At 36.5% G+C, this 27,097-nt stretch overlaps 1 protein-coding gene across 13 annotated transcripts in view; it reads right to left on the bottom strand.

Annotated features, from left to right (window-relative positions):
- The window catches only part of BIRC6 (baculoviral IAP repeat containing 6), a 235,501-nt gene that overhangs the window by 144,355 nt on the left and 64,049 nt on the right, over positions 1–27,097 (bottom strand). For 7 of the 13 annotated variants that reach the window (XR_006815144.1, XM_045979750.1, XM_045979752.1 and 4 more), the window contains exons 11-23: positions 23,497–23,646; positions 19,545–19,770; positions 16,264–16,424; positions 15,071–15,202; positions 14,435–14,566; positions 12,663–12,841; positions 11,552–11,685; positions 10,621–10,782; positions 10,392–10,523; positions 9,393–9,490; positions 7,825–7,972; positions 6,656–6,789; positions 263–409 (exon numbers count right to left, since the gene is read on the bottom strand). Coding sequence is in view for 12 of the 13 variants with exons in the window: in XM_045979750.1 (XP_045835706.1) it covers positions 263–409; positions 6,656–6,789; positions 7,825–7,972; positions 9,393–9,490; positions 10,392–10,523; positions 10,621–10,782; positions 11,552–11,685; positions 12,663–12,841; positions 14,435–14,566; positions 15,071–15,202; positions 16,264–16,424; positions 19,545–19,770; positions 23,497–23,646 (1,935 nt within the window). In the remaining variant the exon portion in view is untranslated. The remainder of the gene's footprint in view (positions 1–262; positions 410–6,655; positions 6,790–7,824; positions 7,973–9,392; positions 9,491–10,391; positions 10,524–10,620; positions 10,783–11,551; positions 11,686–12,662; positions 12,842–14,434; positions 14,567–15,070; positions 15,203–16,263; positions 16,425–19,544; positions 19,771–23,496; positions 23,647–27,097) is intronic. The other 6 variants (XM_045979758.1, XM_045979751.1, XM_045979755.1 and 3 more) reach the window with 4 other exon arrangements.

The raw sequence follows: 27,097 nt of genomic DNA, 5'->3' as shown, positions 1-27,097 counted from the left end.
TTCCAAATTAAAGGGTTTCTAAAAATGCACACACATAAAAGTACATTGTTTTAGAAGGTAGGAAAAAAAACTGAACGAACATAGAAAAATATGGAAAACTACTTTTGCTTTTTCCCTCCTATTAGTAAGTTTCTATTTAATGTAACACCAAAGGCACTTACACATAATATTAACTGATATTTAAGTACTTACACATCACTTTGTTTTTACTTCAACATAAAATGTATAATAAAAAGAATGAATAGTAAAAGAAGGTATATACCAGTAAACGTACTTGCATCATCCCTTTCTATTCTGGTGCCATCACTAGTTGACACACAAGTAAAGTGCAGGGGTTCAACTTCTAGAAGTCCAGTGAGAGATGTGAAACTACCTTCGGCAGCTGTGCAACTACTGACCTTTCCATTTCCTGTTAAATAAAGAGACAAGTTTTATGCTATTTAAGTCAATTTTTAAAAGGCAATAGTCATATGGAAAATTATAGCTGCTACTTCAATTTCAATTAGAGCAGCTATATAAACACACAATCCTATGCAGTACTTCCACAATGGACATGGAATTAAGAAAACTCACAAACAGAAGATACTTGTCTCCATGCTGCAAAAGCAGAGTTGCATAAAAGCGACTTACTGGCCATGAATATGAAACAGTAACAAGTGATTCAGATTTTAAATGAGGAAAAAATAATGAACCACTACTAATATTAGTTATTCTTTAAATACAGTATTTTTTAAGATTTTATTTATTTATTTGACAGAGAGAGAGAGACAACAATAGAGGGATCACAAGCAGGGGGAGTGGGAGAGGGAAAAGCAGGCGTCTGGCTGAGCAGGGAGCCCAATGTGGGGCTTGATCATAGGACCCTGGGATCATGACCTGAGCTGAAGGCAGATGCTTAACAACTGAGCCACCCAGGTGCCCCACTAATATTAGCTATTACATAATCCGTTAAGAATGCATAAAATCAGAATACATTCTTCCACGTCACCTGTATAAATAGGACCCTAAGTAAAACTCAAGAAATATTCTAAAATATTACCAATATTCTTCTATAAATATACCTTTGTATTTTGGATATATTATCCATTTTAGAATGAGGCTTACTACTTTATAATCATAAAATACATCTGACCTTTGAATAATGCTGAGGTTGAGGTGCCAACCCAGTGCATAGTCAAAACTCCACATGTAACTTTTGATTAACTTAACTACTTCTATCCTACTGTCAACCAGAAGCCTTACAGATAACATAGTTGATTAACATATAATTTTCCTGTTATGTGTGTTATGTACTGTATTCTTACAACAAAGTAAGCCAGAGAAAAGAAAATGTTCATGAGAACATCATAAGGAATTGAAAATACATTTACGGTACTGTATTTATGGAAAACAATTCCACATATAAGTGGACCTGCACAGTTCAAATCCATGTTGTTGAAGAGTCAACTGTAGTTTAAGTTAGCACATGTAGTTGGAAAAAAAATTAAAATAATTCACATGATCACAACTATGTGAACAATAAAACCATAGCAAGACGATAAGACAGGAGAACGCAAAAGAATTAAAAGTGTTATGTGGTATGGGGGAAAGGGGTTATTTTCAGTGCTGTCCCAATTTTCTGGAATTAGCACAGCTTTAAGCATAATTCTTTAACAGATAAAATTAAACAGAAACCAAAGATGGAATGGGGAGATACAAAAACTATCAATATCTGAAGGACTAAATTAAATGCTAGACTAAATTGTTATAACCCTGTTCTCCAACATTTCACTGGTGCACAATATAGGACCTGACATGTTTTTTTTTTTTAAAAAAAAGGTATTTACTAAGCATTTAATACTAGACATGGGAAATACATGAGAAAAGGACAGGCTCCAGTTCTCATTAAACGCCTACTCTGTGTTACAGGTTACTGGCACTAAACAACTAATCATACAACTGAACTTTTAAAAAAAAAGTGCTTACCCTACAATCTAGTATTTGCACTACTAAGTCTTTACCCAAAGAATACAAAAATACTAATACAAAGGGATACACACACCCTAATGTCTACAGCAGATTATCTACAACAGCCAAATTATGGAAAGATCCCAAATGTCCATTGACTGATAAATGGATCAAGAAGATATGGTGTATACAATGGAAAAAGAATGGGATCCTGCCATCTGCAATGACATGGATGGAGCAAGAGAGTATTATGTTAAGTGAAGTCAGTCAGAGAAAGACAAATACCATGATTTCACTCATGCGGAATTTAAGAAACAAAGCAAATGATCACAGGGGAAAAGAGAAAGGCAAACCTAGAAATAAGACTCTAAGAGAACAACGTTACCATATAGGAGATGGCAGGGGGGATGGGTTAAATAGGGGCTGGGTATCAAGGAGGGCACTTTCGTGATGTGCACTGGATATAGTATTAAAGTGTCAAGTCACTAAATTGTACATCTGAAACTGATATTACGGTGTATGTTAACTAACGAATTTAAATAAAAACTAAAAAAAAAAAAGTGCCATGTTTTACTTAAAAGAAGTTCAAAAGACTAATAAATCCAGGGGAAATCAGTCTAAGTAGAGGAGTAAAAAAATACTTTCATGATGAGGTGATGAGATTTATGGGAAGAATGACATTTTTATGTATTTATTCCAGGCAGGAAAACCTGACAAAGAAAATAACATGAGTGAAATCTCTCCAGTACAAAGAAACATGGCACATTAAAGGAACTAAAGAAACAAGGTGGCTGGAGGAATATCTGTCAATCCAAACATCCCTCTATGTATCTTTAACATGATTAAGAACTCTTAAAGAACTTTCATCTATGGTGGTTGTACAGACAGATAGGTAGATATAGATATACATAAATATAGATATTCACCATAGCAGAAATCTTAGGATGAGAATATTTTAAACATTAACTCATGTAATAATAATACATTCATTAGCTAAAAATAGTATACTCTGATGAAAAATAACTGTCTTCAGACAAAAAAAATCACTTTATGAGAGTGGCAGTGTTTTACACTTTTGCAAAATTCCTTAAAATCCAGCTTATCAAAGAGAATAGCTGTATTGTCTTACCTGTCTTCATATTCAGTATGTTGCAGGATGTTGTTTTGGTAGAGCTTTACAAAAAAATCTGGCCTATCACAGATGCATAGTTGGAAAAGGAGTATTTTAATAGTCTTACATATACAAAAACCTTGGCAAGTGGTAATTTTTTTTTTGAAGATTATTTGCAAAGTGGTGTCTGAATTTTTTTCTTTCTTTAAGGAGGCTCCACACAGTTCAAGCCACTACAAGGCTTGAACTCACAACACTGAGATCAAGACCAGAGCTGAGACCAAGAGTTGGATGCTTAAGTGACTGAACCATCCAGGCATCCCTGGTCTCTGAAATCTTACGGATGAACTTCTCAATCTCTATAGTGTTAATATTAATTGGATTTTCTGTACTTTTAAGGAATCTCTTATCCACTTGGAAAATATTGGTTGACCACTATATACATGTTAACACACTCCATTATATATATCAGAAAATGATATTCAGTAATACCAACACAGGCCATCAGAAAATGATATTCAGCAGTTTCAACACAGGCCATCAAAAAGTTATATACTGAGAAGTTATGAAGCTCACTGGATGATACAAGTTTCCTAAAATTCTAAATTTTTTTCAAAGATTTTATTTATTTATTTGACACACAGAGATCACAAGTAGGCAGAGAGGCAGGCCAAGAGAGAGGAGGAAACAGACTCCCCACAGAGCAGAGAGCCCGACGCGGGGCTTGATCCCAGGACCCTGAGACCATGACCAGAGCCAAAGGCAGAGGCTTAACCCACTGAGCCACCCAAGTGCCCCTAAAATTCTAATTTTTGCTTAAAAGTTCTTATAACAGCAAGAAATATGATGAATTACATGGATACTGATAGGCTTTTTCTATTCATTTGTTAAAAAACACCGACCAAACAATCAAGTATGAAAAAATTTTTTGCAGATCAGTCATTCTTACAATAAAAATGGTGTTCCGTAAAATAAGTAGCTAGTTCAGCTTGTAACTCAAACTGCCCAAGTGTGTTTCCTTAAAACAACCATGGTACTTCAGTATGCAGCTAAAGTGCTTCATGCCTATTTCACATTTCATTACAGAATATGTTCAAGATGAGTATCGATAGGTTCAAAATTTAATAAAATCAACAAGTTTTACTGCCTCATCAGGGACATTGTTAAGTGAAACTGGCATATTTTTCATTCCAAGGGCAGAGTAGTGAACATCACACTTTTGTGCAATTAGTATAGATGTCAATGCAGTAAAAAAGGCAAATACTGTTCTATCACGAAGACAGTGGGCCCATGGATTCCCTGAAAGTATCTCAAAGACCCTAAATGGGTCTATGTACCACACTTTGAGAATCACTGGAACAGAGAGAGGAGACTAACAGAGGCAACAGTACTAGATTAGATGGCAAAGAAGGAGAGCCAGATCATATAAGATTTTATATGCTGCAACAGAGACTTTGGACTGCAGAGTAATGGAGACAGGAAAAGTATTTTAAGGAGAGAGGTAAAGTGATCAGGTTTGCATCCAAAAACAATGGCACTCAGTGCAATGTAGAGAATGTACTCAAGTGAGGCAAGAGCAATGCAGAAAGACCAGTTAGAACGCTATTACTGTAGTCCAGATTCAAGACGACTAGCTTTCCTGTAATTATGTGATCACGGGAGGTAAGAGAATACGTTTGCAATATATGATGGTGTAAAAAAAGATAGGATCTGCCAACAGCCTCAATGTGGAGGCTGAGAAAGAGGTATCAAGGACGACACTCATATTTCTGATTTGTGCAAGTGATGCCATTAACTGAGAAAAGGGACACCGTGCAAGGATTAATGGTGAGAAGTAAAATGACATTTGGATGGAGACTTATGTCATGATTTTTAAGTCGCTTCTTTACTGAGTGTGCTGCTCTTGTGTATTTTAACTCCTCGGCCTGACTTGAGCTTTATGGTCTTTTCCTTACACTCTCTCCATAATGAATTTCACTCCAACCTAAGGTATGCAGAAGGCATCTATCTAGTTCTAACCTCTCCTCTGAGTTCCACTCATAAATTGATAGTCACTTGGACAGAGAGATCAGCATAAAGGAGGCAGAGCCTAAGTCATCAAACAGAGAAGGTAACACATACCCACGATAAAATAAGCCATTAAAAAGTAAGTAACAGATCAGTAAGTAGATACTCTGATCTCGTCCATTAAAAAATGTTCATGAACACGTGACGCAAACAAGTCTAAACCGCTAAACATCCTGTTAACAAAGGTAATCTAAGGATGGAAAGGTTGTAATTAAGGCACTTTACATTTTATTTATATTTCTGTATTTGATTTTTCTGTTGCTTTTTTCACAATTCATAATTTACTTTATTTTTTTAAATTTTATTTATTTATTTGACAGAGAGAGAGATCACAAGTAGTCAGAGAGGCAGGCGGGGGGTGGGGGGGTAGGGAAAGCATGCTCCCTGCTGAGCAGAGAGCCCAATGTGGGGTTCAATTCCAGGACCCTGAGATGATGACCTGAATTGAAGGCAATGGCTTAACCCACTGAGCTAACCAGGTGCCCCCATAATTTACTTTAAAGTAAAAGAAACTGAAGGGGTGCCTGGGTGGCTCAGTCGTTAAGTGTCCACTTTCAGCTCAGGTCATGATCCCAGGGTCCTGGGACTGAGCCCTGCATCAGGCTCCCTGCTCTGCTGGAAGCCTGCTTCTCCCTCTCCCTCTTCTTGTGTTCTCTCTCTGGCTGTCTCTCTCTCTCTCCGTCAAATAAATAAGAGAGAGAGAAAGAGAGAGAGAGAGAGAGAAAAGAAAAGAAGAAGGAAGGAAGGAAAAGTAGGTGGGTGGGAGGGAGGGAAACAGAAAGGAAAGGAAGGGAGGGAGGGAGGGACAAACAAATTGAAATTAACTCCCCCAACTTACCTACATTTAATGTGATAATTATTTTATTATGTTTACCCAAAATCCTAACATTATGGCTTATGGCAACACTTCTAGTAAGTTCAGTAAGATGGAAGAAAATAATGGTCATTGTTTTCATTAACAAAACTAGATAAACACCGAATCACAGCACCTGGAAAGGTTATACATTCAATCTTAAAAGCATATTCTTTCAGAAATGTATACAAGAATACATGTAACACTGTACAGAGTTTAACCGAATATGCTAGTAGATACAGAAAATTTTTTCTTTCTCCATCTTTACTTATTATAATAAATACACACTCATTTTATTTTCTGAAATATGAAATAAAACATTCTTTGATTTTATGGACATCAAAGGCACACCAAATAAAACGGAAAAGGCTACAATAAATAATCAAATGTTAATGTTTCTTAAGAACATTAAAGCTATACTTACATGCAATGAAACAGACCAAAAAAACAAGCAAAAAACAAGTTTGCAATCCTTCCAAAAATAACTTCTTTTTTTTTTTGAGGGAGAAATTATGAAAAAAAGGCAAACAGTTTCACGACTCACAGATGTTAAGGTTAAGTTCTGAAGAACTGTACTTGTTAAAGACAGAACATAGTAACTACAATCTCTTAAGTCAATGGTAGCTTAAACCACATATATAAAATTCAGAAATTTCTTTAAGAAAAGATGTTACTACCTGAAAGGACATCTGACAAATCAATTTCATCTGACTGGACACCAATGCTGCTGTTGTATACATTTTTACAAGAAGAACCGCTCATCTCCAAATCAAAAAGGACTGGATCAAATGGTGAGCTATATAATCCATATCTGAAAAATAAAATAATGTCCTAACAATTTTCCTGTCAGCCATTTAATTAACAAATTACCTATTTACTTAGTTTTGAAAGCAGTTTGACACAGGGCAAAAGGAAACACTAACCAGATTTAAACCACTAAATTCAGTGAATCTCAGTTGTGTTCCCCCAGAAACCTATACTCTAAAAGATGTGGCCCAGAGACTCAACAAATGTGACTCTAATAAACTGGAAGGTGATGAACCAAGACTGCATCTTCAACTGCAGATTGAAGCAAGGGAAAGATAACCAAACACCCTTCCCTCAACTCCACCATTAATTACAAAGACTCAGTAGAAAATACAGTATTAGGATTACTAGTAGTAGAAAATACAGCTCTGAGTAAAAATTTTTATCAAGATCAAGATTTCTCATCTAAAAATACTACAAAATCACCATGTTAAATAAAAGAATACTTCCAACACTGAAGATTAGGAAGAACTCAAATCTAACCTTCAGCTATTTATTACATTATGTTAAAGTTTTAGAAAAATCAACCAGCAGATGAAGAATACTGGTTAAGACCAATAAGTGATTTACATAACTCCAACCACAAAATTCAAACAACAGAGAAACAAATTATCTTTCTTTTTGTCTTTTTCTTTTTGCCTAATTTTTTCTCACCATAGCACATACCCTCCCCAATGTCCACTCCCCTCCCATCCAGCAACCCTCAGTTTGTTTCCTGAGATTAAGAGTCTCTTACGGTTTGTCTCCCTCTCTGGTTTCATCTGAGAAACAAATTATCTTAACTGTTTCTTCAGTTAGCAAGAAATACCACTTTTAAGTACTTTAACATATAGCCCTCTGAATAACCATTTTCAGGATCTTCAAAACTGTTAAAAAGAATTATTTCAGAGAAAGTAGAGGGAAAGAAAACCTTAGGCTAATATTTAGAAAAAGGAAATGCATAAATTTATTTTTGCAAGCAAATACATAGAGAGCTCAGTGCAAAGCTGGTATCATAACCTGAAAGGCCCACGGTAAGTCATTATGTATATGGAAATACCTTGTCTGAAGTAAAGCTTCCATTGGTGTAAGTCTGTCCTGTAACTGTTTGGACACAGCAGTAAGCAGAGATGCACAAGATGTACTGCACCCAGCCAAATCTTCATCTTTAACATAATTTAGTAAGACAAAATACCAATAGACAGAACCTAAAAACAACAAAAACAAATCAATGTTTCTTTTCCTCATTGTACTCTAAGAGAACTCCAGATTATTATTTATCAGTAAGTCCCCTGACAAAACAACTTATGAAGAATGGACCAATTCCTTGGAGGACACTAAGAGGACAGTGACAGAGAATCTGAAATATATATTTTTAAGGAGTAAATAAGTCAACCTAGTGATTTAGGTTTTCAATAACTTGATATGACTCAGAGGGACATTTTAGAATAGGTGGAAAAGTATAGAGATGTCAGGTCTTCCAAGCCATCCTTCCTGAAATACTGTTTGGTTTATACTGAAATTTTCAAAAACAATGGATGGCTATGAGGTACAAATAACACACTAGCCAAGTGAGCATAGTTATGCTCTACTGCCAGTCAGATACAAACCAACACGGTTAAAAGACGACCATCATGACGTATTTTAAGACTTTAATAAAACAGAAGATCTCAAAGTACTAAGTACACCCCAGAATTTAAGCATCCTACCTCTAAAAATATTCTCAAAAAAACTATTTTAAATTCCAAGTCTATTAGAGTAAGCAATCGGGTCCAAAATATTCTACTCTATATAACACAGTTAATAGTTCCACCCAATTTATGTCCAAGGTAAAAATAAACAGATTCTTTTATTGATAAAATAACCATTTATCAACTAACTTTGAGTAGGCTCTTTTTCTACAATACCATAAAGATCAAATCCTTGTGAAATATATAATCCTTGCTGAATAAAGTTCATTATTTATTAAACAAAAGACTGTAAGAAATGTCTACAGAAATATAACATCAGTTAAGGACAAATTAGTAGCTCTTTATAGTAACAACAAACAGTATTAAGAATATTTTTAATTATTTTTTAAATAGTCATTACTTCATATATGTGCTATTTTAGGGGACTGCTTTGTAAAGTGCTACTCGATAACTACATTCCTTCCTTTTATTTAATACCATATTCACTTTTGAATGCCATTTCTATAGTCTTCAGGTGCTGAAAAAACCTACTGGCCCCTTTTATTAGAGAGTTCTACTTTGCCGAAGCGCCTACCAATCACACATAATACATGCATGGAGCATTCTACTTATATCATCTCTCTGGCACTTGCTGGAATTTTAGCAAATGTGTGGTATCTGATCTATAGTCAGTCAGTAAACAACCAAACAACCCAATAATTTTAATGAAATATAGAAAATACATGAGTGAGAGGACTTGCTATTTACTTAACTCTCCCACTTTTTCCAAGCAGTACTATTGAACAGAGTATCTGCCCATCTGATAAATCACAATTTATTAACTCCTCAGAAAAAAGGGGAATAACCAAAGAAAAAAAAACTTACTAAATAATGCTGAATATATTGTGAGATATTTCCTATGACTACTGCTATTTGTGATTAAACTAATTTCACATACCACCAGTTGCCGCTGCAGGTAAAAATGACATATTATCAAGTAAGGCCTTCAACAGAACAGATCCAAATCCTGGTTGACATGGGTCACATTTGCCATTACTGAAAAAATTTAAAAAAAAAAATGTGAATATATCACTCAATATCTAAAGTCAATCCTAAACATGGTGTAGTAGTAACTAAGAAAACCCTTTAAAATGTATTCAAAGAGATTACAAGAAAAATTTGCCTTCAAGCTCTAGATACACACAGAAAGATAACAAAGACTGATTATACTAAGGGTCTTTGTAATGGTTTTCTTAACCAAAAAGGGCTAATAAGCACATATACTCAATACTAATTATCAGTTTTTAAACATTTACTAGATGGTTTAAGTTTCAGGATCTAGAAAAAAGGTCTGCACAATATTACAAATAAGCCTGGTAAGACTGTCATGTATCAGGGAAGAAGGCCTTAGGAGAAGAATCCAAAGACAACCAGGGAAGATAAAAATAAAACTGAAGGAAGGGTTCCCTTTACCAAACTCCCCAAACTACTATTAATAGGCAAAGAAGCCTATTTAGACTATTTTCATTAAGGGGTATCTGGGTGGCTATCAGTTAAGCATTCAACTCTTGATTTTGGCTCAGTTAATGATCTCAGGGTGGTGAAATCAAGCCCTGCATCAGGCTCTGCACTTAGCAGGGAGTCTGCTTTAGATTCTCTCTCTCCCTCTCCCTTTGTCCCTTCCCCCACTCATGCATGCTTCTCTCTAAATTAATTAATTAATAAAATCTTTTTTGAAATCTTTAAAAAAAAAAAGACTTATGCAATATGACATTTTCTCCTAAAAACCTTAAATTCTTTCTTAGAATCTCAATACCTTCATCAACTTTTGAAAATCCTCTTGTTATACATTCATTCAACAAGTAGCAAATTACACTACAGACACAGTCATCACCTGCTGAACTGCAAGTGCACCTTCAAACTGGACTTTTAACAACAACAACAACAAAACACTAACCTAATGCACAAGGCTAGAAATCGGGCACACTTATGGGCTATGCTTCGTCCTGCCTCAAAGAAGCAGACACGCACGATGTCAGAAAGACATTTCCGTGTTTTTGAAAGCAGGCTCTCGTTTCCCTCTTTGGAGCTGTAAAACAATAGCAGACACTCAGACTGATCTTGAACTTCTATTTATAACATCCAAAGGACAATCATCTGTGGTAAGTAAAATCTTAATTATTAACCTTCCAGGTCCATTCGAATGTACTCCAGCTAACCAACAAAGGGTATCCAACACAAGGCTCTGGGCATGCTCTGTGATCTGGCCATCATCTGCTTTTCTACAAAGAGTGTTAAGAAGCTTCTCATGAAATTCTGAAAACTGTAACATAGCACATCGTTGCACTCTAAAAAAAAGAAAATATAAATACATTAACAACCAAACTAGAACAGTTAGACTAAAGCTATCACAACCTGGTTGGTCATATATCTCATTGTGAATCATGACTATCACAATTAAAAATATATTTTTTGAAAAAAAAATATATATATATTTTTTGAAAAAAAAAATATATATATTTTTTGAAAGTTAAATATTACAATGGCATGTTAATCTCATAATCTTATGGTATTAAAAGGTTTAAAGGAAATTAAGTTCGCGGTGCCTAGGTGGCTCAGTTAGTTAAGCGTCTGCCTTTGGCTCTGGTCACGATCCCAGGATCCTGGGATCGAGTCCAACATGGGGCTCCCTGCTTAGCAGGGAGTCTGCTTCTCCTTCTGCCTCTCCCCCACCACCCCGCAACATGCACTCTCCCTCTGATAAATAAAATCTTAAAAAAAAAGAAATTAAGCTTAATAACATATTCTGACAAAGAGTGAATAAAACTTCAAATTATACTCCTTTCCTTGTTCTACAAATACCATTATTTATATAAATACAATTTGTACAAATACAATATTCCTGGTATACTCCAAAGTACTGTACATATACCAGGGATAAACCAATCAAGTAGAAAGGTAATTCATACCTTCACTGAGATTACAAGTACTTTAAATAAAATGAAAAGCAAACAAAACTTTTCAAGTCTTAAAAAATTTCATGTATGTGTATTTACTAGAATTCTTCCTTCATACGTTTATTACTATAAGAATAGTAGGTGAAAGAAATGAGGTTACCTTTCCTTAGAAATTGAAGTTTTCTTAAATCTTCGAATGGTGACTGAGACCTCTTGCAGTAAGTCACAGCCCCGGAGGTTCTCAGATTTGCGGGCACCACCTGCATTTTCATTCTTAACATTAGATGACTTTTCCTAAACATATAAAATCAAATAACTCAATGAACAAACAAATGATACTAAAAAAGTATTTACTATTTAAAGTTCTTAAAAAAGAAAATAACTGAATTATGACTATCAAAACATGTATCAAATTAAAATGACAGCTTTTACCCTCATATTCAGTAAATGACTAACTTCCCCCATACTATAACGGGGGAAAAAACAAAGTCACTGTTTTAAAGGCAATAACCCAATGATTAAAGATTAGAGAGCCAAAGTCCTGAGACCAAGTCCCAGCCACAGCACTTATAAGCAATATGAAATATGACCGTTCCCCAATCTCTAAGGTTCACTCACTTTCAGTATGAAAAATGGAGACAATAGTAGCACCTGCTCTGCCTACCTCAGAGTTATTTTGAGGATTAAATCAGATAAAGTACACAGAAGTCCTTGAAAAATTGGAAGACCTATACAAATATAAGATGATTGGTGTTACTGATATTGCTATTGTTGCTTATAATGATGATAGAGAAACAAAAATCTCCAGAGTTCAGGAAAATCCAAGATCAGACAATTATGCAGAGACTGCATGGTATACAGCTACTTGTAGAAAATCAACCCTGGAATTAGAATTTATCTCTAACATTGTTCCCCAGCTTCCCTTCCTGCATCCTCCCAAATTTTACCCCCCCCCCCAAAAAAAGTGGTGTGTTACCAGTAAAAGACAGACATAGACTCTAAAACCTAAATATTATGGCCTAAAATAATTATAAAGTGAAGTATCTGCTAACAATTACCCTTTCCTAAGTATACTTTATAAACATTTGCTTGAAGTTAATGCAAAATACATTCTTAATTACACTTTTAAAATCACTGAAAAGAAAAATTATGAACAAAACCAAGTGTCTACTGAAAAATCAATGAAGGGTCATACTACTGCCAATTGTGTGTCAAATTTATCCATAATGTTTGTAACAGCATTGTTGTGGTTCAAAATGACAGTTTCATACCTTGCCTGCTGCAACTTTTGCCAAGAGTGAAGCAAGTGAATAACCCTTGTTACTCTGGTGTTTTAGGGATGGAAGTCTTACTACAGGGCGTATGCCACCATTACAGATCTCCTCTGTTCCTCTTTCATTCACTGCCTTGACATGGATTAAAAAGGAACGGTATTTTCCTCCTGCCATACCTGAGGAGCAGCACACCAAAAGACCAAATGGTTTTTCATCTTCGTAGAGCAAGTTAATTCCACAAGAAATTTTACGCTTGATTGGGATTTTCAAATTACACCGTTTGAGTATAATCATTGAATAACCCTCACATGTTGGCAGCAAAAGAACAAAAAGCACAGGAGGTGTACAAACACCGTAAGACAGAAAATTCTGACTAATAGTTACAAACATGTGGCATATTTTCCCCCAATGAAATTATTCATTTTAATAACAGACATTTTGTGAACTACAGAAAAACATACACAAAAAAACTATCTTTAAGGCACTACCCGTAGCTAATAATGTTACTATCATGTGAATCCATCTAGTCTTTTTTTTTTTAAAGATTTTATTTATTTATTTGACAGAGAGAGATCACAAGTAGGCAGAGAGGCAAGCAGACAGAGAGAAGGGGAAGCAGGCTCCCCACTGAGCAGAGAGCTCCATGTGGGGCTCGATCCCAGGACCCTGGGATCATGACCTGAGCTGAAGGCAGAGGCTTTAACCCACTGAGCCACGCAGGCACCCCCCATCTAGTCTTTTTATGCATGCACACATATATTCGCACACATGCGTACGTAAGCACTGTGATATTAACAGATGACAAAGTGCAGGCTATGGAGTCACTATCTGGGTTTGAATAATGGATCTGCCATTTATCAGCATGTGACAAATCAATCTCCTGTGATTTGGTTCTTTCAAATGTAAAATGGGAGTAGAATAGAAACTACCTCAAAGACAACTAAAACACAACTGTGCCTGAGTCAAAGACAGCACTCAATAAATATTGGTTATTACCACCAGTACATTCTATTTTCTTTTAACTAAAATAAGATCATACCACACAATCCATAAGTAAAATATACTGTAAAAATACCCTCAAACTAACACACTTACCAGTAAACTATCAGCCTACTGGTACCCTGCAGGTATTAAATCTTTCTCTAATTCTAAACGCTACCTTGGTTGTTGCCCAGTTGACTGGCCAGCCTACTGTGCTAGCATTACACTGTTATACTCTCCTTATTGCTGTATTATTTTTCTATGTTCTAGTACCTGACAAGACTCTCTGTTTTCTCTTTCCAAACTTTTTTGATCCATATCATCCTTTTTGTCTAAAAATTTAGCCATCATTTTCTCCAGTTCCAAAGACTTTTGAAGAATTTTGTAAGAAAAAAAAAATCATTCTTGTTAATGCTAGAAAAATTAATACTTTTAAACTGAGTCTTTGGAAATGCATGCCATTTATTTGCAACCTCCATTTTGTCAAAGCCAACATCTTTATTTTCATATACAAATTTAAGTTTCACATTCTTATTCAACAAAAGTAACTTACATTTTCAGCAATATGAGAAATTTTATTTGTCTTGCTGACTGCTATACCCCAGTATGTAGCATAACACACTAAAGGATCTCATAAACTTAATAAATGAATGAGGTGTAGTCAAGAGAACACATAAACACAGAAACAAAATAAAATCTTACTTTTCTGAGATCAGTTTAAAACAAAAAAATCTATTTTTCTAATTGTGGTATTATTTATTCTGCTTTTGTAAAATATGTTACTTTACCTTTAACAAGTTTGGGGCTTGTTAATGTCAACATCCCAGCATGCCCTGATAGATCAAGGCCACTAGCAAGCCATACTGGTCCACACAGAATGTCTTCTTTATGATCTTCTAAAAATGGACACAATCTAAGACCTAAAAAGAAAAAATACATATTTTCTTTTAAATTAGTTTATAATTTAGAAATATGAAATAAGCAAATATCCATCCCATACAACCACACAAAATACCATACTTAGAATGTGTTCAAATAAGAATTCACTATCATACTAAGGAACTATAATCAAAGGTCTGATATATTTTCAAATATCTGATATATGTTGCTTTCCATTCCCATATTATTTACATTCACCTTGATCATCAAAAAATATAAAAATATAAAAATATAAAAATATAAAATATAAAACCATGATATCCCAAGATATTAAAAAAAAAAAAAAGAATGCATTAGCGCAGCTGTGTTCAGAAAGATGAGCTGAAAGTTAAAGCATACTGCCAAAGCAGAACTATAGGTTATTTTTTAATTGTGTTTTTAAAACCAAGTTTTTGCAAGCCATAAGGAAATCTCTGCCCAACATGATGCATTTGGATCACTACTCCTTTTACTGTCATGGACAACAGCTCTATAATTTAACTCACACTGTGATTCCTCTACATCCATGTGCTGCATTTCTTCATTCAAATCAACCAGGGACGGTTTCCCATTTTGTTCCACTTCAATGTTAAGAGCTGGAGACAAAGGAAAGGTGATCTGCCTATCTACTGCTGTTTCTAGAGGATAAAAATATTAGTAAACTTAATTTTGCTTAATATCAGTAATTTATGTGCCTGAAATTCTAAAATTTTCTGTTAAATTGGGAACTACTGTGATTTTTATCACAGATGCTACGAAATGGTTGTCAGAAGAAGAAAAAAAATTAGATTCCTTTAATCATTTCATACACTCCTCTCTCTTTAAATGGTACTAAATATTCACCTGAGAAATAATTTGCTGGCAACTAAACTAGAAGTTCTTACCCTAGACTGCAGAGTATAAGCACCTGCAAAATTTTAAAAATACCAATGTCTAAGCCCTGGCCCAATTAAATAAGAATCTGCCATGATTCAAAAGAATGGACCACACACACAAACACACACATATACACAGACACATATATCTGTATTTTGAAAACAAGAAATTTTTCAGGTTTCACTGTTTCTATTCCCTGATATAAAGCAGCCATTTTACTCTGAAGTTATCCCCAGCCTTTGAAATTAAGCTCTTAAGGAGAAAACACTGATGAGTATGTCTAGTTCGCAACATACTAAATGTATACAATCTATTTAAATACCTCAGTATTATCAAATTCTGAACTTGTAAGAAAAGTAAATAAAGTTGGGTGTATTTCTGGGTGTGTTTCTGTACTACATGAAAGGCTGGGTTTTACTAACGACCTTAAAAGAATATGTGACTTCCATTAACAAAGTTCTTTTCCCAGTCAAGTCTCTGCTTAGAACTTCTTAGGAAGAAAATGTGTATGTCTAGGAATGATGACAGTGAAACTAATTCAAAAAAGAACCAACTGAATTTCCTAAATAGCAAAATTAAATTACTCCAGTTTATGCAATTCTATACAATACTGAGCTACTAAAACCTCTAAAATACTCTAGAATTAACTCTTTTAAGTAAAACTACCAAAAGTAGAGCAAAGAAGTATAAGGGTGGAGGAGAATGTGGAGAGGAGGGGGGAGGCAAGGGAGGGACATGAAACCTAGACAGTCAAGTTGGAAAATTAGTTTTTTAAAGAAATCAACTGTAAAATCTTCAAACATAAATTTTGATTCATTCTTACCATTGACTTTCCCTAAGCCCGGAGCTTTATTTTTCAGCAGTGTCACTTGTATCTGTGGAATATTGGTGATGTTTGAGTTCAAAACAAATTTGAAGTCCACGTGTCCAACCATACAAGCTTTAGGTAGAACCAATTCAAATACATGTTCATCCCAGCTGTTGCTGTCAAATAAGGGGGAAAATGCTAAATACAGCAAAAATCTTTCTTTGGCCAAAACCACATTATCCTTAATGACACTTTTCATAATCTGATTTGTAGTCTCCTACAAAATTCAATGCTTCTCAATGGGATCAGCTCCCAAAAGAGAGGTTAAACTTAGGGCAATAACTGATCTTACCTTAGAAATCTATCTTGGGAACTGAACATTCCAATAAATGTTGTTCGTTATACTGGGGACTATTAGCATGATTATCTGTAGATTCCTGAGCCCTAGCCCAAATCTATGAGTGGGATCCCAGGAATCTGCATTTTAAAGTAAGAACTTCTTCTATTTCTTAAACATGTCTATTCTGATTTTTAATTCTATATAAAGGTTGAAAAATAAAAATCTCCAAACCATACTCCACTAATTTCCAGACTCATTCAAATGTCTACCAGACAGGGTGCCTGGGTGGTTAGTCGCTGGGCGTCTGCCTTCAGCTCAGGTCATGATCCCAGGGTTCTGGGATCCAGCCCTGCATCAGGCTCCCTGCTCAGTGGGAAGCATGCTTTCCCTCTCCCACTCCCCCTGCTTGTGTTCCCGCTCTCGCCGTCTCTGTCAAATGAATACATAAAATCTCTTTAAAAAATGTCTAGCAGAGGGGTGCCTGGGTGGCTCAGTAGGTTAAAGCCTCTGCCTTCAGCTCAGGCTGTGATCCCAGGGTCCTGGGATTGAGCCCCGAGTCGGGCTCTCTGCTCAGCGGGGAGCCTGCTTCCCCCTCTCTCTCTCTGCCTGCCTCTCTGCCTGCTTGTGATCTCTGTCTGTCAAATGAATAAATAAAATCTTAAAAAAAAAAAAGTCTAGGGGCGCCTGGGTGGCTCAGTGGGTTAAAGCCTCTGCCTTTCACTCAGGTCATGATCTCAGGGTCCTGGGATCAAGACCCGCATCGGGCTCTCTGCTCAGCAGGGAGCCTGCTTCCCCCTCTCTCTGCCTGCCTCCCTGCCTACTTGTGATCTCTCTCTCTCTGTCAAATAAATGAATAAAATCTTAAAAAAAAAACTTAAAAAAAAAAAAGTCTACCAGACATCTCCAATTTATCATAAGCCAAACATATTAATTGCCCACTCCTATCTCAGTAAACAGAAACTCTTATTTTTTTCAGTCAGCTCAATCCAAAACCTAAGTCATCCTTGACTCTTCTCACACCAGGTGTTCAATGTATCAGCATATACTATTCTTTCTACTCCAAATTACATCCAGAATCGGACCACTCTTTTCACTACCTCCAACAACTGACATCACGGTCCAAACTATGATCAACAAACTGTAATAGTATCCAAACTAGAACCCTCACTTCTATCACTGTCCTCCAACACACACAACCACTCATCATCTATTGTCATCACAGTAGTCCTACTGTAGCCTTTTTTTTTTTTTTTAAGATTTTATTTATTTATTTGACAGATAGAGATCACAAGTAGGGAGAGAGGCAGGCAGAGAGAGAGAGGAGGAAGCAGGCTCTCTGCCAAGCAGACAGCCCGATGCAGGGCTCAATCCCAGGACTCTGGGATCATGACCTGAGTGAAAGGCAGAGGCTTTAACCCACTGAGCCACCCAGGCGCCCCCTACTGTAGCCTTCTAATATAAATTATTCCTGTATCCAAAACCCTTTAATATTTTCCTAATCTTATACCACATAAAAATCTCACTCTGGCCTATAAAGACACTCGTCCTCTGCTGACCAGCTACCTCTTTTGACCTGGCCTCCTCCCACTCTCCCCTAGCCTTACCCACTTCAGCAACACTGGTTTTCTTGCTCTCGCCAGAAATCATAAAACATCCTCCTCAGGGTCTTTGTACTTATTATTACCTCAGAATTAACGTCTTCATGGAGGTCTTCCTGGCCCCTTACACAGAAAGTACCATATTGGGGCACCTGGGTGGCTCAGTCGGTTAAGCATCTGCTCTTGGCTCAGGTTGTGATCCCCAGGTCCTAGGATTTGAGCCCCATATCAGGCTCCTTGCTCAGCGGGGAGTTTGCTACTCCCTCTGCCCCTACCCATGCTCATGCTCTCTCTTTCTCTCTCTCTCAAATAAATAAAATCTTAGAAGTATCATACACATTTTCTCTTTGTCTCACCCTTGCACACAGGTACATACCCAGGAGCTACTCTGACACCATATTGTTTTACCATATTTCATAACTTTTATGACTACGTGGCATACTAGAGATTGATTGGCTTACTGTCTTTCTATCCCCCAAAGAATGTAAATTCCAGTGACAGCTATATTACTAGTGCCTACAGGTGCCTGCACAAAACAACCATTTAAATATCTGTAAAGGGATGCCTGGTTGGCTCAGTCAGTTAAGTGTCTGCCTTCAGCTCAGATCATGATCCCAGGGTCCTGGGGTCGAACCCCACATTTGACTCCCTGCACAGTGTGAAGCCTGCTTCTCTCTCTGCCCCTTCCCCTGCTTATGCTTTCTATCAAATAAATAAAATCTTAAAAACAAACAAACAAACAAACAACTAGGAACACCTGGGTGGCTCAGCAGTTAAGTGTCTACTTCTGGCTCAGGTCATGATCTCAGGGTTCTGGGATCGAGTCCCACATTGGGCTCTTCCCTCAGGAAGTCAGCTGCTCCTCCCTCTATCTGCCACTCCCCCTACTTGTGCTCTCGTTCTCTAACAAATAAATAAATAAAATCTTAAAAAACAACAACAAAATAAGTATCTGCTAAATAGGGGAGATGGGATAATTAGGGGATGGACATTAAGGAGGGCATGTGATGTGATAAGCACTGCTATCATAGAAGACTGATGAATTACTGAACTCTACCTCTGAAATTAATAAAAATCTATATTAATTCAACTGAAATTTTAAAAATAAAAATAAAAATAAATAAATCAATGTCTGTTAAATGAACCTGTGAGCTGAATGCCCAAACTAACTACAGTGGCAGGTTATTCTATTTTATCCTACAACTAAGAATATAGAAATCTCCAAAACTGAGGTGACAAATGAACAGTTATTAATATGCAAAGTTAAGAGAAACAATACTATATCTAATAATTCTATGTTGTTTCTAACAAATACATAACATGGACTTAAAATCAAATACCTCAGAAGAATATCTTACCTGTCAGTCTGTAGTTTCCAAGTTCTAGTATGCTGAGCAGCATCTCCATGGTGTTGCTGATGCAAGTGTTGAGGATGCCTCCTTTGCTGCTGTTCTTGTTGAACTTCTACCCAGCATGGAGGAACAGTAGCTGAAAACCGTGGAGTTAAAGTCTCAAAGCGCGTTAGCTCCACTAGAGACGTCAAGATGTCAAGGGTGAATGGCTGGTCCACCAATAAATCAACTCCTAACAACAGTGAATATAGAATTTGAAACAGGTTTTAAAAATTAGTTTTAATTCACGTTTTCTGTCTAGTCAATTATAATATTTGCCAAATATCCTGAGAGTTATTAATATGAGCTCAGATATCCATATACAAATAAAGTAACTAGCACTAACTACATAACAGGCATAATAAAAAGCCATCTTAAATATTTTAAATTATAGAGAGGGTACTCCTTACTGGAGAAACCCAAACTCAACTTGTTAGAAGAGCCCTGGCCGGGGTCTAACCAGCCCTAAGTTAATAAGAGAAATGAAAGTACTGCTGAAATGCAATCCAAATCTGTATCAAATCAGTAAGTAACTTTTAGACTTCATCATTTACAAAACAAAATACTAAACATCATTAACTATATAACAACTGCCCTTTTTTACTTTATATAAAAATTTTTTTTCGGGGCGCCTGGGTGGCTCCGTGGGTTAAAGCCTCTGCCTTCGGCTCAGGTCATGATCTCAGGGTCCTGGGATCCAACCCTGCATTGGGCTCTCTGCTCAGCAGGGAGCCTGCTTCCTCCTCTCTCTCTGCCTGCCTCTCTGACTACTTGTGATCTCTCTCTCTCTAATAAAAAGAAAGAAAAGAAAAAAATTTTTTTAAGTCAAAGCTATACTGGGACGCCTGGGTGGCGGTTAAGCCACTGCCTTTGGCTCAGGTCATGATCCCAGGGTTCTCGGATGGAGTCCCGCATCGGGCTCCTTGCTTGGCAGGGAGCCTGCTTCTCTCTCCGCCTCTGCCTGCCACTCTGCAGGCCTGTGCATGCACTCTCTCTCTCTGACAAATAAATGAATAAATAAAATCTTTTAAAGTCAAAACTATACTGATGGCAGATAAATACATACAGAACCAAAAGCTTCACCAGTACTTTTTCCTACTTTTGTGATGGTTAAGAATATTTTGTAGGCATACCAATATTAAAAGAGTAACAATCTACTTCAGAGAGATTAGTTTTCTCTTAAAACATGCTCACATCTATGAAATTTCTAACATTAGAAAAAGGCTGTTGTGTTTGTTCCAATAACAAAAATGAGTTTCTTAAAATGATTAAAATATGAAATCTGATAGGTTAAGAATATTTTCAAAGAGGGGTGCCTGGGTGGCTCAGTGGATTAAGCCGCTGCCTTCGGCTCAGGTCATGATCTCAGGGTCCTGGGATCGAGCCCCGCATTGGGCTCTCTGCTCCGCAGGGAGCCTGCTTCCTCCTCTCTCTCTGCCTGCCTCTCTGCCTTCTTGTGATCTCTCTCTCTGTCAAATAAATAAATAAAATCTTTAAAAAAAAAAAAAAAAGAATATTTTCAAAGAAAATTTATATGATGTTATATCAAATTAAAAGTATATTTCAAACCACATTCCTCTTCTCAAAGCTTAGAGCTTTATAAATCAGGCTAAAACTGTTAAATATTGTTTATAAACATGAACTGTATGTCAATATCCCTTCTTTATATTATTTACTTCCTTACAACCTAATTCATCTTTTCTCAATAGTATTTATGGACTATATTTGAAAATTCTTCGGCTCCTGGGTGGCTCAGTCGGTTAGCATCTGCCTTTGGCTCAGGTCGTGATCAAGGGGTCCTGGGATCAAGCCCAATGTCAGGCTCCCCATTTGGCAGGGAATCGGCTTCTCTCTCTCCCTGTGCTCCTCCCCTTGCTCATGTTCTCTCTGTCTCTCTTTCAAATAAATAAATTTTAAAAATCTTAACAAATAAATTTCTTTTCCATTATAACAGTAACCTATAAAATAAGAAACATCCAGTTTATTAGCTTTTTAAACCAAACTGTATAGTAAATCAAGACAATCAAGTCTTGACTTATTGTAGCATGAGACATGAGTCAGTTTATCTCAACCAGGGGGACAATCTTGCCTCCCAAGGGCTACCTGGAAGGAGGTTAATTGTCTGTGCTACTGTAGTCTAGTAGACAGAAGCCAGAGATGCTGCTAATACGGCCCAGGACAGTCTGCCCACAACACAGAATTATCTAGCCCAAAATGGCAATAATAGTGCTGAGGCTGAAAAATCCTGGCATTTTTTTTTTTTTAAAGATTTTTTATTTTATTATTTATTTGACAGAGAGATCACAAGCAGACAGAGAGGCAGGCAGAGAGAGAGAGAGGGAAGCAGGCTCGCTGCCAAGCAGAGAGCCCGATGCGGGACTCGATCCCAGGACCCTGAGATCACGACCCGAGCCGAAGGCAGAGGCCTTAACCCACTGAGCCACCCAGGGGCCCCAAAAAAAATCCTGGCATTTAAGATAGCACAGATTATACTGACAGTCACTCAAGTTAGCATGTATTATACTAGTAAAAATGTTTGCCTCTGGTGCAAAGAAAAATGATCAAATACCCACATATTAAGTGTCCATAAAAATCAAATACCAACTTTACATATTATTTCTATTTGGAACACATATGAGTTCAAATACACTTTGCATTACAGATTTATTAACCTTTTTTCTTTTTTAAGATTTTATTTATTTATTTGACAGACGGAGATCACAAGTAGGTAGAGAGGCAGCCAGAGAAAGAGGAAGGGAAGCAGGCTCCCCACTGAGCAGAGAGCCCGAAGGGGCTCAATCCCAGGACCCTGGGATCATGACCTGAGCCGAAGGCAGAGGCTTTAACCCACTGAGCCACCCAGGCGCCTCTGGATTTATTAACCTTTTAATTGCTAGATTTAGGTAATAAAATGAGTGAAGGACTAAGTAAAACATAAGAGCACTGTGGAAGCACCAAAGGACTAACTATAGTCATAAAGCGCAGGGAAAGAGAGCTGAGGGTAACATGTAAAGAGCATGAAACGGAATTATACACTCAAGAAATCATGCAAAGTTTATTGTAACAAACACTGAGAAGAAAACTAGAGTTATTTCATAAAAGTCCAAGATTTAGGAGGAGTAACATGTTAACTATTACTTCTTCTGAAAAAACAGTTCTGGAGGGCAGTACAGAACACAGAGAAGAGGCAAAAACAACATATAAAAACAAACCTAACTAACGATGCACAATGGGGCAATAAGGATCTGAATATACTACCCCAGGGAGAGAATATTTTTCCAGCTTTTCAATTCCAGTAGTAGTATTAGTAATATCAGCCACTGCACTGACCTTATTATTTATTTAGTCAATTACCCTCTTTTTCTTTTTTTAAAAGATTTTACTTATTTATTTGACAGAGAGACAGTGAGAGAGGGAACACAGGCAGGGGGTACTGAGAGAGGGAAAAGCAGGCCTCCCACCGAGCAGGGAACCCGATGCAAGGCTCGATCCCAGGGCCCTGGAACCATGACCTAACCCGAAAGCAAATGGCTAATGACTGAGCCACCCAGGTGTCCCTCAGTTACCCTATTTCATGTTCCCCTAACTAGACTAAAAGCCCATTGATGGCCAAAATAATGTTTAACCTCTTAGGTAACATCACCAATATTGGCCAACCTACCAACATGTGAAAAAAACATTTTTTATTTTAACTGTTCACAACAATTTGTGACTACGGAAAAAACAATGACAAATAATAAATAAAAACAAGCCTAGTGACAGAATGGCAACGAAGAAATGAACTCCCTCAACAAAGTAACCAAGAGTTGACTGTAAAAACTGAAAGAATGTTTAAGACGATTTAAGAAAGATTCAGAAAGCTTTAAATATCACAAGAATTTCCATTTTTAAGATTTCATTTAAAAACTTAGTATCATACCTGAAATGCCAGGACTTGAAGGATTTGATAAAGGTTTGGAACCTTCTGAAGATGGTTCTATTCCTTTAGAAAGAGATCCATCCACTAGTATATCAGCTTCATCAATATCATCACAAGTTCCTCCAATTTGGAGAAAATGAAGCTCACCACCTACGGTGTAGTAAAATTTTATCAACATAGGTACACGGCATATGGATAAACATACAAATGTATACTACTTAAGAAACTCATTTATTTTAATATCACTCAACAGGCAGATAAACAGGGCTGCCAAAGTGACATATCTTCCAGAATTTAGAAATCAAATTGACAAGGTATTACAAACTGAAAATTAAATTTAAAAAATGGCAAATACAGAAACATATGTGAAAAGTTATTTACCTAGTACTAACTATGTGTAAGACACTATTTTAAATGCTTAAATTAATTCATTTAGTCTTCACAAAAACCTCTGAGGTAAGGACTATTATTGTGGCCACTTTACAGATGAGGAAACTGATGCACTAGCTAAATATCTCAGCAGTAACAAAAATGAACACAGATTCTTAATTTTTTGAAGCATTCACAATGAAATGAAATTAAACTGAAAGTCTGGTGGGTTTTTTTTAATTTCTCACAGAAAAAAAATGAAAGCAAAGTTAGCAAATTTTTTTTTGACAAAAATATTGACAAAAATCAATGGATAAAAGATATTCTAAAAAAAGTATTTGGAGATTCACTTTCATCATGATAGAATAAGGAAGATGACAACTCCTCTTCCTGAAAAGCAACTATAAAGCCAGACAAAATGGTCATTCAACCAGATTGGGGCAAGCAATGAAAACCAGAAGGCAGGCTACTGCCAGAGGGGGCCCAATGGATTTGGATGGCCATCAGCTGAAAGGGCTCAGAGGCAACAAAAATGAAGCGCATCCTAAAGCCATGACCCTGCCCTTAATACAAAGGTAAAAGAAGTGAAAGAAACATAAGGGGTTTGGTAAGCTCTCCACATAATCCACAATGATCAGAAGTTGTACATATGTATTACAAAACCAGATGGGGCCCAAGCCATCCACACATTCCTGGTCAACTAAGCCTCATGCATATGCAGAAGAGCCTCATGCATATGCAGAAGAGTTGTAAGAGGGCATGATAGAAAATAAAAATAAAGCAAATAAATGCCAGGACACACCTGAATACAGCCTTTCTGGTGAAGTTACTTGGGCATAATCACTTATCAAAATCTTTGGCTGAATATTAAGCTAAGTGGACACAGAAGCAACAAATAAGAAACAAGTTTAAAAATTAAAACCTCCAGGGCGGTGGGGAGGGGGATGACTGGAGACATCAGTGACTGCACACTGCAAAAGAAACAGATTTCACAGATACAGTCCTGAGAGGTTACCAAACAAATAAAGCAACAACAATCTCCAAAGAGGGGAAATCAGAATTCAGAATTCTGCAATGTTATTTAAAATGTCCAGTATTAAATTAAAAATTATAAGACATCTGAAGAAAGACTGACCCAAGCTTAAGGAAAACAAAATCATTGAGCAGTATCTCTGAGTTCCCAAGATTTAGGTTTGGCAGACAAGAACTTCAAAGAAGCTACTGTATTTTTATAGAATAAAAGGAAATCAGGTATGGAGAATTAAAAGAACAAATGGTGGAAATGACTCAACGAGTAAAGAATCTCAACCAAAAACGAAATTGTTTTAAAGAACAAAGGGAAATTCTGGAGTTGAAACAAAATAGCTAAAACGAGAAGTTCATTATATAGGTTCAGAGTAGATTTGAGACAGCAGTAGAATGAATCAGTAAAATAAAAATAGAGCATAAGAAATTAACAAATCTAAAGAAAAGATAAAGATCTTTTAAAATGAAAAGCATCTCAGAGACCTATGGGACAGATCAAATATAAGAGCATATATGTAATGGGAATTCCAGAAAAAGAGAGCAGAAAAGGCAAAGAAAAAAAAACTGATGAAATAATGGATAAGAACTTTCCAAATCTGAAGAAAAACACTACACTGCAAATCCAATCAATTCAATAAACCTCAAGTAGGATATATACAATAAGATTCACAGTTACATATGCTATGTTTGAAAGTTAGTAAGAAAACCTCAAATGCAACAAATTAAAAATGACTCATCAGATCTAATAACCATGATATAAATTAAGAGCGGACTTACCAGAAACAATGAGGCCAAAGGAAACTGAATGAGATGTGAAGAAATAGTCAACTAATAATTCTATATATAGTATCATTCTTCAAAAATGAAAGCGAAATAGAGATGTTTCAGGATAAACAGCATCTTTTACAAGGAGATCTGCCTTGTAATAAGTACTAAAGAAAGGCCTCCAAGATGAAAGAAAGCACTACCAAATTCTCTCTCTCTCTCTCTCTCTCACACACACACACACACACAAATACCAGAAATGAGTGCGTAAGTGATGAAATGAGTAAAGCAGATGGACATAACATATATATTTTATCTCATTTCTTCGTGAACTTTTTTAAAAGACAAAAATTGTATAAAACAACTCTTTTTGGTTGGGTTTATAACTTATCTAAATACAACATCTAAGATAATGGTAGCACAAAGGACCAGGAGAAAAAAGATTAGAGCAAAGTGTATTTTACTGGTAAATTAGTATTATTCTAAAGTAGTCTGTGACAGGTTAAATCACTAAGAACAGAACTCCAAAAAAAATATTAAAAATATATATATACCAACAAAGCCTCCAGTAATATCACACCAAATGGCGGAGTAGGAAGTTCTAGGTAGGAACCTCTAGAGGTCAGCTACTGAACTAGAAAGTGACTGATACCAACTATTTCAGAACTCTGGAACCTAACAAGAAACAGTAACCAGAGGATGTCTGATAAAGGGAAAGGCTACTGATCTTTCATGAAAGTGGCCTGCAGGAAGCAGCTGCCATACCCCGTTCCTCAGCCCTGAGCCAGCTGTGGGGAAAGTGGCCCATATTTCTGGAGCTGCTGGCTGGTGGCACAGTGGCCAGAAGGGATCTTATTTCCTTGTTTCACATCTAGGTATATATGTATGTGTATGTATATTCTATTTCCAAACTTTCATCAAACATAACCGCATCAAATCTACCTTTAGTATATTGTCAATACTATTTGAAATTAACATTTATTATAGATTTTTATCAAAATGCCCAATGATTCTCCATGAGAAAAGGAGTTTTATCCTATTTGAATACACTCTGACAACGTCATGGAAATGTCATGTCCTTTTGGGTCAGAGTCTGTAACCCTTTTTAAAAAATTTTACAACTGGGGTGCCTGGGTGGCTCAGTGGGTTAAAGCCTCTGCCTTCGGCTCGGGTCCCAGAGTCCTAGGATACAGCACCGCGTCCGGCTCTCCGCTCAGCGGCGAGCCTGCTTCCTCCTCTCTCTCTGGCTGCCTCTCTGCCTGCCTACTTGTGATCTCTGTCAAATAAATAAAAATAAGATCTTTTAAAAAAATATTTTTTACAACTACTTTTTTGGACTGTCAAATATACATGATATATGTATCTGATTGTATGTATGTATGTATTTGGTTACTAACCTCATCTTTTCAAATCTATCTTGATCAGTCAATCCTTGAAGAAC

This window comes from Meles meles, chromosome 15, assembly GCF_922984935.1.
Source record: "Meles meles chromosome 15, mMelMel3.1 paternal haplotype, whole genome shotgun sequence".
Classification (NCBI taxonomy): Eukaryota; Metazoa; Chordata; class Mammalia; order Carnivora; family Mustelidae; genus Meles; species Meles meles.
The sequence above is the reverse complement of the archived record's forward strand: the minus strand, read 5'-3'. Positions and strand labels throughout refer to the sequence as shown.